Source organism: Danio rerio, chromosome 1 (genome assembly GCF_052040795.2).
Source record: "Danio rerio strain M-AB ecotype USA chromosome 1, GRCz13ab, whole genome shotgun sequence".
Classification (NCBI taxonomy): Eukaryota; Metazoa; Chordata; class Actinopteri; order Cypriniformes; family Danionidae; genus Danio; species Danio rerio.
Window position 1 is genome coordinate 57,172,501 of NC_141021.1, and position 13,020 is coordinate 57,185,520.

General features: G+C 39.3%; 1 protein-coding gene across 20 annotated transcripts in view; it reads right to left on the reverse strand.

The window, feature by feature from the left end:
* Positions 1 to 1,533: 1,533 nt before the first annotated feature.
* Positions 1,534 to 13,020, reverse strand: part of wu:fj19g03 — a 70,442-nt gene continuing 58,955 nt past the window's right edge. For 10 of the 20 annotated variants that reach the window (XM_087238218.1, XM_087238222.1, XM_087238219.1 and 7 more), the window contains 6 exons: positions 10,867 to 10,980; positions 9,786 to 9,950; positions 5,134 to 5,625; positions 2,970 to 3,039; positions 2,846 to 2,884; positions 1,534 to 2,769 (listed from right to left, as the gene is read on the reverse strand). In XM_087238218.1, coding sequence (XP_087094344.1) covers positions 2,700 to 2,769; positions 2,846 to 2,884; positions 2,970 to 3,039; positions 5,134 to 5,625; positions 9,786 to 9,939 — 825 coding nt within the window. In that variant the 5' untranslated portion in view covers positions 9,940 to 9,950; positions 10,867 to 10,980 and the 3' untranslated portion in view covers positions 1,534 to 2,699. Of the gene's footprint in view, positions 2,770 to 2,845; positions 2,885 to 2,969; positions 3,040 to 5,133; positions 5,626 to 9,785; positions 9,951 to 10,866; positions 10,981 to 11,395; positions 11,452 to 13,020 lie in introns of those variants that run through there. The other 10 variants (XM_087238231.1, XM_087238229.1, XM_087238228.1 and 7 more) reach the window with 2 other exon arrangements.

The window sequence follows — 13,020 nt, forward strand, 5'->3', positions numbered from 1 at the left end:
CATTTAGCATCTCCTTTTCACAAGAAATTGTAGTTAAAAAAATATTATAAAATATCTGTGTAGCATTAGCGTTGGTTATTTTACCCAACCTATGTTTTTAACTTTGGGTTTCATCTTACAAAGTGCTGTTTGTCTTCAGCGGCTGCTGTGAAGTCTCTTTTTTTCGCCTGTTTTTAGTCAAATTTATCATCGTCTTCATTGTTGTGAGCTCGAATATGACGGCTCACCCCCGCCGCTTCTCAAATGTCAAACCTTTTAAGCTCATCTCTAATACCTGCCACTTTTATACAACCAAAATATACGTTTGTCTTAAAAGGAATTCAGTTTAGGGGCTGTATTTGTTTAAATTGGGTATAAGAAAACTCACATCATTTTTCTGTGAAAATAGATTGGTCTGACTGGGTCCACATGCTGACTCTCACAAAAAAATAAGTGTATTTGCATTTCATTCTAGAGGTATTGTGTTATTCTCCCAAAATTGCTTGTTTGAAATATTAACCAAGGCAGAAAAACTTTAAAAAATAAAGCAAATCTTACGCCACTGATTTAAAATTGGCTTCCGCTGTGAATATAGACGCAAACTAGCCTCCCAGGAACAATCCTGAATTATTAACCTCCCGTTTTGTATTTTCCATTTCACCGCTTTTCAATAGATTCCTTATGGTGTAAAGGTTTTTTTCCGAGCCTCCTTCTCATTACAGCCCCAATACCTTTGTGGAGTGACCCGAGAACGATCGGTCACATCCAGTCGGTCCACTCCAAAAACCACAGAGGAGAAATTGCGGGGTCATTACGGCGCTCGCGGGGGAATGAATTTATTTGAAGGCATCGTGGGTCAAATGATTGAAGTCCAGCGTCAACCCAGATCTGTTTCAGACTCTATTACGGACATGGACAACAAACTCTGTCTTCTTCATCTTACTTTCAGTTCCTCAGAAACAAATCGGCTATATTGAAGGTTTTAAAAAGAACAAGTCCAGCAGGTTTTTTTTTTGACATTATATTTAGTGACAGTAAAATCAAAGACAGTTGCGGACTTTTAAATATAAACTCTACAGCAGATGGCTTACAGCTTTCACAGTGACTTCACAAAACACACAACAACAATATAATCAGTAACATCCTTCATCTGGAGTCCACACACACATTTATTATCATGTAACTGCAATTAGTTTACTGAAAAAGAGTCCGTAAACCCTGCCAAACCTGATTTGATTAAGATGGACATGTTCCTATATTAACATCTATGTTGATCCTGGAACAACATTCCAATCAGCCAATCAGCATTAAGGGATACGTTTACCGTTTATGTTAAGTTCAGGCTTACACTTATTGGGTTTATACCAGCATGCACACAATGTCAAAATATCAAGTTAGATTTAGGTTGTGATGTCAGGTGACCAAAATTCAATCTCTAGCCGATGTCTAAGGAGAACGTTATTTCGACGTCCAAAATCGACATCAAATGACGTTGATATTTGGTTGATTTTAGGTTGTGTTAGAAAGTGACCAAAATCCAACGAGGAGCCAACATCCTAAACAAACGCCATATTGACGTCAAATACTGCCATTTATTGGTCAGGTATGGCAACTAAAATCCAACAACGTTACGTGAACGTTACGCCCATATTAATCAAAAAACTACTTATAGTCAAGGCGTATACAGTTAAAGAAAATTATTAGCTTTAATTATGTTTAAAGCATTTCCAAAGTAATGTTTAACAGTTTTTTAACACATTTTTAAACGTAATTAATTACTAAATTCAAATAACACATTTAAAAAAAAATCTTTGACAGTACAATATGTTTTACTAGTTATTTTGAGAAATGCTAGTGCAATGTAAAGACTTTACTAGGTTAGTTTGGTTAACGAAGTCATTGGACAACACTAGTTTGTTCTGAAGCCAATCAGAAAAAATAAGGGGGCTAATAATATTGACCTTAGCAGTGTTTACAAATTAGGAAACAATACTTTCTCCGGAACAAATATTATTGGTAGCTACTTCAATAATGAACCACTACCAGCCAATCATGATCCAGCTCTAGAAGGGGGCGGAGTGGGCTCATTAGCATTTAAAGAGACTTGCACCGAAATGGCTCGCTGTTTATGACAGTGTGTGCTTTATTTACACTACCATTGGATCATTTAACCAAAGTAAGATATAGACTTTTCATTAGGACCCCAGAGAAACATATGAACTGTAAAATGAGCATTGTTACTTTTAAAATTCCCATGGAATTAAAACATAATTATTTAGACGTTAGCATCAGAATTGTTCATTTTTTAGGATATCTATAAGCTACTGCACACTAAAACAGTCTCAAAATTCACTTAATTTACACTTTACAAATTGCTCTGTTAAACATATTAATTATTTGAAAAAAATAATTCCCAAAAGAGCTAATAACTCTTCAACTGTATATCAGTTTGATATTATCATTACATAGATCATTTTATTGCATTTATTGCTTAACCTTTTACAGGTCAACGAAGATCTGACAGCATAAAACCTAATGTAGTGAATATTTTGAAGGGTGAATTAGCATATAAACGATCCCAAAGCCGACATATATAAAGCAAAGGTGCGATTTTGCATGAACGGGGTCTTTAAGTGTGAGAGATGTAATTGAAAACAGCTCCACGGTCGAGTGTCGATCCACCCTCTCGATGGAGAATCATCTTCATCTGCTGTGGATTTTTATAAACACTCAGCGAAATACTTTGAAGCGACGACCGAGCGGCACTTCTTCACCGGCGGCATTTCCAACCTGAAGCACATAAATACACATGTAGTAGAGCTCAGAGCAGGAGGTCAATCACAGAGACCCTCATTATAACACTCACAGATTCCAGTGGAAGCTCTTCATGGGAGCGAAGCCGTAGCTGGAAATGAGAGGAAATACGGTTGAATCTGTAACTGAAAAACACTGTAGGTGCATTTGTGCTGCATTGCGGATCCTGAACTTACTACTTGTCGTGACTTCCTAATAAAGTCTTCAGGCAAGTGATGTCATCGGTGATGTCATCATCAAGGAGAGCTTTTGAGGTTGAAAGGAAAGTAGGCGTAAGTTTGTTTATTCAAAAATGTACATTCATTCATTTTGTTTTAGCTTAGTCCCATGTTTATTAGGGGTTGCCACAGTGGAATGAACCGCTAACTATTCCAGCAGTTTTTATTAAGAGTGTTTATTTACACCAGGGGTCACCAAACTTGTTCCTGGAGGGCCGGTGTCCTGCAGATTTTAGCTCCAAACACACCTGATCAAGCTAATCAAGGTCCTACTAGGTATTCTTGAAACACCCAGGCAGGTGTGTTGAGGCAAAGTTGGAGCCAAACCCTGCAGGGACACTGGCCCTCCAGGACCGAGATTAGTGACCCCTGATTTACACTACCATTGAGACATTTAACCAAAATTTAAGACCCCAGAGAAACATGAACTGTAAAATGAGCATTTAATGTTACCTTTTAAGGTCCCATGAATATAAAATAAGGTTATTTAGATGTCAGCATCAGTTTTGTTATTTTTTTAGGCTATTTATACGCCACTACGCACCAAAAGTCACAAAATCTTCATTTATGACAATAATAAACTGATTTCACGTCACCTCATACCAGGGGCGGACTGGGACAAAAAATCAGCCCTGGCACTGTAGCCACACCAGCCCACGTTACCACACCGACACAGCCCCACCCACGGACACGCACATTCACTACTTTGTGTACAGATGGTACAATTATATAAGCAGTAACATATTTAAGAGATATTTAAACATTTAATGTATGTGACTAAAACAAAAACAACCCATTTAATTATGCAAGCATGTCATTCATTTTTTTGCGGCTTAGTCCCTTTATTAATCTTAGAACCACCAACTTATCCAGCATCCCTGCTGAAAAATCCAGCTTAAACCAGCATAGGCTGGTTGGCTGGTTTTAGCTGGTTGACCAGGCTGGTTTTAGAGAGGTTTTGGCCACTTCCAGGCTGGTTTCCAGCCATTTCCAGGGAGATGACCAGCTAAAACCAGCTTGAACAGCCTAGCCAAGCTGGGAGTCCAGCCAAAACCAGATATATCTAGCTTAAACCAGGCTGGTCAAACTGGCTTTAGCTGGATTTGGCTGGTCATTTTCCAGCCTGACCAGCTAAGACCAGGCTGGAAATGGGTGGAAACCAGCCTGGAAGTGGCCAAAACCCCTCTAAAACCAGGCTGGTCAACCAGCTAAAACCAGCCTAGGCTGGTTTAAGCTGGATTTTTCAGCAGGGATATGTTTTACACAGCAGATGCCCTCAAAGCTGCAACCCATTACTGGGTTACCCAGCTCCCAATCGGCCTACCCAATTCACCTATAGCATGTGTTTGGACTTGTGAAGGAAACCAACGCGAACATGCAAACTCCACACAGAAACACCAACGGACCCAGCTGAGGGAACCAGCGACCTTATTGCTGTGAGGCGACAGCGCTACCCACTGCTCCACTGCACTGCCCCCTAGCACTGTTAATTTGATGTATTTGGCATTGTCTGACTTGACTGCCTTTCCCTTTTTATGGTCCATCTCTATCAATTTGTTGCACTTACTGTGCGTTTGACATCCTTGCCAGATTTTGATTACGTCTGCATAACTTCGGATTGGGTCGGCCCATCTCGAAACCAACCGGTTGTTGATGATTGGGCGAATGCTTAACATTGACTAATATTCTTACTATTATCATCATCATCATTATAATATTCACATCTTGCAAGAGATAAAAGCTGCTTACATGTAAAAAACAATACATGTGAAAAAAAAAATAAAAAAAATAGCTGACCGGCCCACATTTATAAAATGGTCCTGCCCTTCTGGCATTTGCCAGAATTGCCAGATGGCCTCATACTCAAATCTTCTGACCAATCAAATGCTCTCTAGTGTCTGACATGCCCCGCCCCCTTTAAAACACTTCACATTTCATGCTTATGATCTAAACCACTCTCACTGGCAGAGCTGTGATAAAACAATAATCTATTGGCTGTTTATTTAAAAGGGAGGAGCTAGTCAATGTCCCGCCCTCTCTTCATGTTTCGATTGAGATTACGTCAAACATCGAATAAAAGTGCACACTTCATGGGACCTTTAATATGTCATTCTCCACTCACCGCTGCACTCCAGACCACAAAGGTTGAGCGAACGCCCCGATCCGGAGCCACAAGCCACACGGTCACTCAGCTGGAAGATTCCCAACCTCCTCCAGAAGTCAACACCACCACGCACCTCTGAAGAAGAAGAATCTCCAGAGCTCTCCTCCTCAGATATGGCCTCGGCTCCGCTTCCGAAAGAGTCCTCCGGGATCCGTTCAGGGAGGAGTGCTTGACGCCACATGGAGAAGATCTCTTTTGCTGCCTGGTTCTCAACACTCTCCACTTCATGGGCTGACCTCCTACTTCTTACTCTCTTAGGATGACTCGGTGGATGAACGGGGATGATGTATTCATCTTCCATGTTGTCCTCATCCTCCTCTTTTGCCGGTGGCGTCTCCTGGTTTGGTTTGTGAGGGGTTGGGAATGGAGGTTTGATGTCGTCTTGGTGGATCTGGATGCTGGTGATGAGGCTGGTGTTGAAGCCCGAAGTGTTTTCCACATTACAAACAACTGAAAGAAAATCGAGGAAACTAGATTGGAAGCTTGATCATGAAGGAGGTGTATGAGTGACTAGCTATGTTTCCATCCAAAAATGCAGATTCATTTTATGCGCAAAACAGGAATATTGAATAAAAGATGTGCGAATAAAGCAACGTTTCCATCCAACGATTCAAAGAGAACAAAATCGTCACTTCCTGATTATCTGGCGCCACATATTAACAGTAAAAATGGATTTTGCTGGGGTAGGAGAAGCTGCGTGAATCTTTTTTTCATTTAATAAATGACTTGTGCGTCAGAAGACGATGCTGACACACAGGGAATGCGTGTTGGTGTTTGAAGGCGTCAAACGCAGAGCATAAACGCTTTTGATTCTGGAGTAATACTGAAACGGTTATTCAATAAAATTCAATTCAGCTTTATTTGTATAGCGCTTTTACAATGTAGATTGTGTCAAAGCAGCTTCACATAAATGGTCAAAGTAACTGGAACAGTGTGGTTCAGTAACTGGAACAGTGTGGTTCAGGTTTTAGTGTTTAAGTTCAGTTCAGTTCAGTTTAGCTCAGTTCAGTGTGATTTAATCATTACTGAGAGTTCAAACACTGAAGAGCAAATTCATCGATGCGTAGCTCTACCAATCCTGAACCATGCGAGGCAGTGGCGACAGCGGAGAGGGAAAAAAAACTTCACCTGATGGGAGTAAAGAAAAAAAACCTTGAGGGAACCAGACTCAGTTGGGCACGACCATTTTAATTTCTCCGCTGGCCAAAAGTCTTGTGCAGAGCTTCATTCGCCGTGGTTTAGGCTGGAAGATGGCCTCAGCGAAGACTCTCTTATGGCGTTTTAGAATGACTAAAACAATATTTGAGATGGTTTACAGCGTCCTCAGTCTGATGGTTTGTCTATTCACACACCTTTTCATCATCACATGATCTCTTTTAACAAAATCACATGACCTTTTTTAATGCACATACTGGAATCTGTTCGGTAAAAATGTTTTCATTGCCGTTTATGCACGTCTTTTCTTACTGAATAAAAAGTTTATCCTACTCCGTTATGCGCATATGTTTTTATGCGCATTTTCAAAATTGACGCGCATCTTGGTGTTTCCATCATTTGTTTTCTTGAGCGCATTTCCAAAATGCGCATGAAAATAGGTGGATGGAAACATAGCTACTGATGAAAACAGAATTTTGGAGGATTTTTGAGAAATTTGGGCCTTTTGCTTAGCTATTTCCAGCTCAAGTCCTCTTTTTGGATGAAAATCCACTTAAAAAAATACTACAGTAATTTAGAGTAAATTCTATAGTGTTTTTGAACCCTATAAAAAGTTATTGAATTAATCTGTTGCAGTAGTTAGTAACACGACAACTATAGTATATACAAGTGACCCAAGTGCAACTATTTTATACTGCAACACACCGCAGATTACAGTTTTATCACAGCCTATCAGTTCTCTATAGGTAATACTGCAGTATGCTGGAGCATTCATTAACAAAGTGTAGTAAATACTAGAGTATATAGAGTATATAACTCTTAACTGATAGTATGGTTCAGAAACACTGTAGTAATTGCAATAAATTACTATATCATCTTTAATGCAGGTTGACTATAGACCTTTTTCTTGGCTGCTGGATGGAGTGCGCCAGAGTGACCAGTGGTAGAATGTTTAGGACTTCCGTTTACAGCGTTTACAACAGGTTATTTGCGCTCTGAAAATGGGTTTCAAAAGTGTTTTGAGTGGATTACAGAGTGTTTTTGTGACACACAACTTTGAAAAGTGTGTGTTAAAGCCATTATAATCTGTCAGATGTGGTTCAAGCACGAGAGAAAAACGTTCTCCTAGTTCATGATGTGTCTGCCGTCAGAAATACAGTGTGTGTGTGTGTGTGTGTGTTTTCCCCAGCCTGTCAGATATTAGCTCAGCGGCTCTTCAACACACACACACACACACACACACACACACACACACACACACACACACACACACACACACACACACACACACACACACACACACACTCGCACGCACGCTCGCAATACTGGCATGAACCTAACAGGTATTTAAGTCATGCAATTTACAAAAAATGACCAATACAAGTCTGTTACTGATATTCTGCTGGCTGATTTGCTGTTCATTCTAATTGCGAAGCGATTATATTTCATTTAGTGTGTAGTATTTACCACGGTTTGGGTTTTTCTGTCATTTCAAAATGTCACTTTATTTTCACTTTGTCACAGTTGTTAAGGATTGTGACACGATTGTCACCTTTCCCGTCTCCCCCTACGGCCCGCACTCACATTACAATCAGGCCTGGGCACGCTTACGTCATCGCTGCTGCGCTGTTCAGTAAGGGCTCTCGCTCATCACAGTCAAGATTTCTCTAGTTATATCGCTTTAGTCCTTAGGGATGCGGTGACACGCAGTCAGATATTTCGCCGAACAGATCCGCCACTTTTGACGCTCATAAACAATCATAAAGTCCTCGTGCTGCAGGAATTAGGAGGTTTGCTAAAGGTGTGCAGCTGTCGTGCAGTGAGAGGTTTGCATCTTTAATAAACTACGGCAGTTTGCGTTCACTGAACAGTAAGAATGATTAATAAATCCATATGAAGCAGTCCCTTAAAAGTCACGTCTTGCTTTCAGTTTCAGGCTTTGGCGCGTTTTGCACTCACACACAAGTATACTGCGCCAAAGCCCAAGTGAACCGCGCTCAGGCACACCTCTTCCAACCGGGCCAGGGCCTGCCAGGTGAACCGTGCTTGAGTCCGATTCAGCGCACTCACACCTCTTAAACGATCCGGGAAACCGGCCTGGGCACATAGTGTGAGTACGCCCTAAATCAGTGTGTTAGTGGGACAGTACAGTAGGCTACATGTGTGTGTGTGTCAAACATTTTGGTAAACATTTGTTTGGGTTGGTTACATATTTAAAAGAAAGAAAAAATATTGACTTTAGCGATGACGAGGCTTCATTTAAACAGCACAAGATGCCGTCTGACAACGAGGGGAAAATACCTCACAGCAGCTGTTTTCCATCCTATTAGATCCCATTTCTTTAAATGATCAGTCCAGGAGATGGTGCTGATCGACAACAGTATCAGTTCAAAGATGATAAAAGCAGGTAAAACAGATTAAAACTATCGTTTCAAAGCTGTCCAAATGTGACTGTTTATACGCATCAGCTGCCGACCGGAAGTTCTTGGCATTCTCCTTGCGCATACACGCAAAGCATAATGGGTAATTTCACGTTCTCAGAAAAAGGTCTATAGACACACAAAAAAACATTAATACACTGTAAAACCCAAAAAGACAAGGTAACTCAAACCGTTTGTGGAAGCCGATTGCAACAAACAATTGAAGTTCAAAAACTAATCCTAATGAGTACTGTGAACTTACTCCATTTGAGTAAACGAAGCAGTTTGAGCACAGTAAAACCCAATAAATGAAGAGAACTCAAACCAACTAAGTACTGTAAAACCCAATAAGTTAAGGCAACTCAAACCATTTGAGGAAACTGATTGCTACAAACCATTTGAGTTACTAATCTATATGAGTACTGTGAGCTTACTCCATTTAAGTTGAAGTAATGAGGTGTTTAATTAACTCATTACCTTAAGAGTTAAAAACTCTTTTCAAATGAGTAGAATTCACTTTTCAGTTAATTTTTGTAGTTAGCTACACTCATTTCATTTGATAAAGCTGACTGTTGGGTTTGACCGTGTAATACAATAGCATATTTTTTGCAGTTGACCTTATTGCATATGTATATATTTTTTGAAGAAGTCAGTTTAATTATGATTTAACTCCCCTTAAAAGCATGAGACATGTTGTGCCTATGTTGCATTAGTTAAAATGAGCTAATATGTTGTGCATTATCAGTAAATCAATCACAGAAATATCCACCCCTATTCCCAGTTTTATAAGATTCCACTCTCATAATAATTTGCATTGTTTAGTCACTTTTCATAGTGATTTTTGAGACTATGCATTTCATGCTGTGCCATATGAATCATAAAGACACATCCGTCTTTTAAAAGCATGATTATCCAGTCCTAAACCTACAGGCTGCTCAAAAACACATGAATTATAAGTCCAAGTTTGGGTGAAATCCCTCTTATTCACCTGTTGAGAGATTTCCTGACATTTTCAGAGCAGTAAGAGTTACTCACGACTGGCGATAAGTTGGTCCACAGTCATTTTGTCTCCAGTAGCGTGAGCCCGCGCCGCCTCCAGCTGCTCCTTCAGCTCACATTTACTCACAATCCGTCCATGAGTCACAGCAGACGCCAGCAGAAGCAGAGCACACGCAGACAGCATCTTCATCTCAATCAACGCTGCGGATCAAACACAACACAATCAATACTGAAATCGATGACAATGAAGGACAAAACAAATCATTCAGCAAAATGAGCAACATGGTGACTGTGATGAGGAAAAAACGGCATTCTGTCTTGAGACGTCTGATGATGCTGCACAATATGTCGGAAAAGTATCGCCATCGCGATTATAGTATGTGCAATATCTATATCGCAAAGAAGTACAATAAATTTAATTAGGTTCATGTGCCAAGCATTTGTGTGCAGCAAGCACATGCCTATTCAAATCTGACCAATCAGGTGGGGCCTTTACTATCTTTATGTATTTACTATCCCATGTTAGCTGAACCGAGAGCTGTAAATAAACACTTACTCTGAGAGAAGAGAGAGGAAAATGACAACAGCCTTTCAGAATCTGAATTTCCGGCGAGATTTCCAGTCATTTTTTAAAGTTCACTTTTTAATTTAATTACCTTAGAAAAATATGTTTATTTCAATATAACCATTACATATATAAATTATTTTAAATGCTGATAAAATAGTGTTTTTTCAATAGTGTTAGTTGTATCGTAAGAAATATTGTTATCGTAACACTCAACAATATTGCAATAACAATATCAACAATAGTTTTCCAGTGTCCAGCAGCATTAATTTTAATGCATTTACCCAGCGGACAGTTTTAGTTTATAAAAACGTTCCCATAAGATTCACGTTAATTTATATAAATGTTTTTTTATGCTTTTAAAATTTTCAAAACATCAAAAAGAAAAGATTTTGTTTGGTTATAGGAACATTATTCAACACAGGCTCATTCTGAAAACGTAGTCTTATGGACGTTTGCCGGAGATACGTATGGCTGCATTTCATTTTTTAAGCGAACACTACAGGCCGGTATGACGTCGATCCTTTTGGCACTTACCGGCTAACCGCTTACCTCTGTGCTGAGGGCTTTACAACCGCAACCAGTTTGTCCAGTTAGCTTGTTGTGTACGTCGACGGACTTGAGACGCAGAGAGGAGTTGACCACGATGACGACTGGGTTTGAGTCCTGGGAAGAGCGGTTCCAGAAATCAGGTAAGACAAAAACAGAATCCAAAAAATAAAACGAATGAATGAATGAACAACAGGGTGAGAATGTGGTAAAATCTGAAAACTTAGTAAAAATCAGACAAGGGCTTTTGTTTTTCTGGACCGCTTTTTCAAACGGTTGGGTAGGTTTAGGGAAGTAAGTGGGTGGGCGGGTCAATCGATAAAATTGGTTGGGATTAGGGAAGGAGGTAGGTGGGTCAGCCGATTGGCCGATCGCCCAGTCAATCATTCAGTAATTCAGTTGGTCGACAGCGACCTCTGGTGGGTTAAAGTGAGAACAGCGCGTGTGCAAACAGCACTCGCGAGAGATACGAAAAAGCGCAAACAGCGGCCTCTCGCGGATTCGCAAAAACAAAAACTGCAAAAATACGTACCTCCCTGGATGTATTTTGCGGTCTCCAGAAACCTCCACTGGACTGTTTTCATGAGCCTGGGTTGACATGATTGTAAGAAAATTTTTCTATCAACATTATAAGAGCATAAATCAAGCACAAATTACATCATAAAACCAACCCAGGCTCATTAGAAATATATGCCTCAGCCTATATTTTTTTGCAAAATGTAAAATACATTGCTCTATGTACGTTTCATTCCACGCTTTTCAAACGGCAAATCAACTAGAGGGCGCTGTCTACATTTTTGCAAGCTTGAAATACAATACATAGCGTATGTTTTGTTTTATGTTTCTGAGGACAAATCCAGCAGATGGTGCTGTCTAGATTTGAGTAAAATAAAATACATTTCTCTGGGTTTGTCTTGTTCCACGTTTCAAAATAGCAAATTCACTAAAGGGTGCTGTCTACATTTTAAAGAAACAAATACATTGCTCCAGGTACGTTTCATTGCACATTTTAATTGACAAATCTATTTAATTGGCACTATCTTTTTTTTTTTTTTTGGCAAATTTGAAATATATTACTTAAGGTACGTTTTGTTGTACATTTGAGATACACGTTTTTGCCTAATACTATTGTTTTAAGATCGTTTAACAATTAACATTACAAGAACATAAAAAACATTATAAGAACGTTAAAAAAATTATTTTACTAATGTTTTACGCTAACATTTATAAGATTTTTATAGAACATTACTGGATAATATAGAAACATTCCCTGTTAGCTGGGGAGTTTATATTGTAAAATAAAATTCATAAATTAATCGTTTTCTGTACTCTCTAGATTTTGCAATCAACGTTTGATGTTGAAGATTTAAAAAGGTGACTTTTAATGATATTTTTAACATTTTAAAGTTATATATTGTCTGGGTTGGTGTTGTAAATTAAATTAATTAAATAAAATTTTGCATATTTTATTTCTTACACAATATATTTTCAAACTACTAATATTTCAATAAAATGTATTTAGTTAAACTTCAGAGATGAATTTCAACATCAAAATTCAACAGAGCAGAGATCAAGCTCCCTTTGATTTCTGTTCATCACCATAAATAAACAAAACAAAATTTACTTTCAGCAGTCTTGGTCCACTTGTTCAGTTCAGATGGCAGCGTTCACACTGTGAATTCTCTGAAGAATTCACTTTAATCAAATCTTGTGTGAACACATTCACCGCAAAGTCAGCGTCACACAAACTACAAGAACATTCATTCATTCATTTTCCTTCAATTTAGTCCCTTGTTTATCAGGGGTCGCCACAGCAGAATGAACTGCCAACTATTGCAGAATATGTTTTACATGGCAGATGCCCTTTCAGGCGGAACCCAGTACCGGGAAACACAATACACACTTACATTCACACACACACACTCATACACTAGTCAATTTAGCTTATTCAATTCACCTATAGCACATGTGTTTGGACTGTGGGGGAAACCAAAGCACCTAGAGGAAACTCACGACAACACTGGGGGAAACATGCAAACTCCACACAGAAATGCCAACTGACCCAGTCAAGATTTGAACCAGCCACCTCCTTTCACTGAGGCGACAGTGCTAACCATTGAGCCACCGTGCCACCCACTAAAAAAAGACAAATGTCCC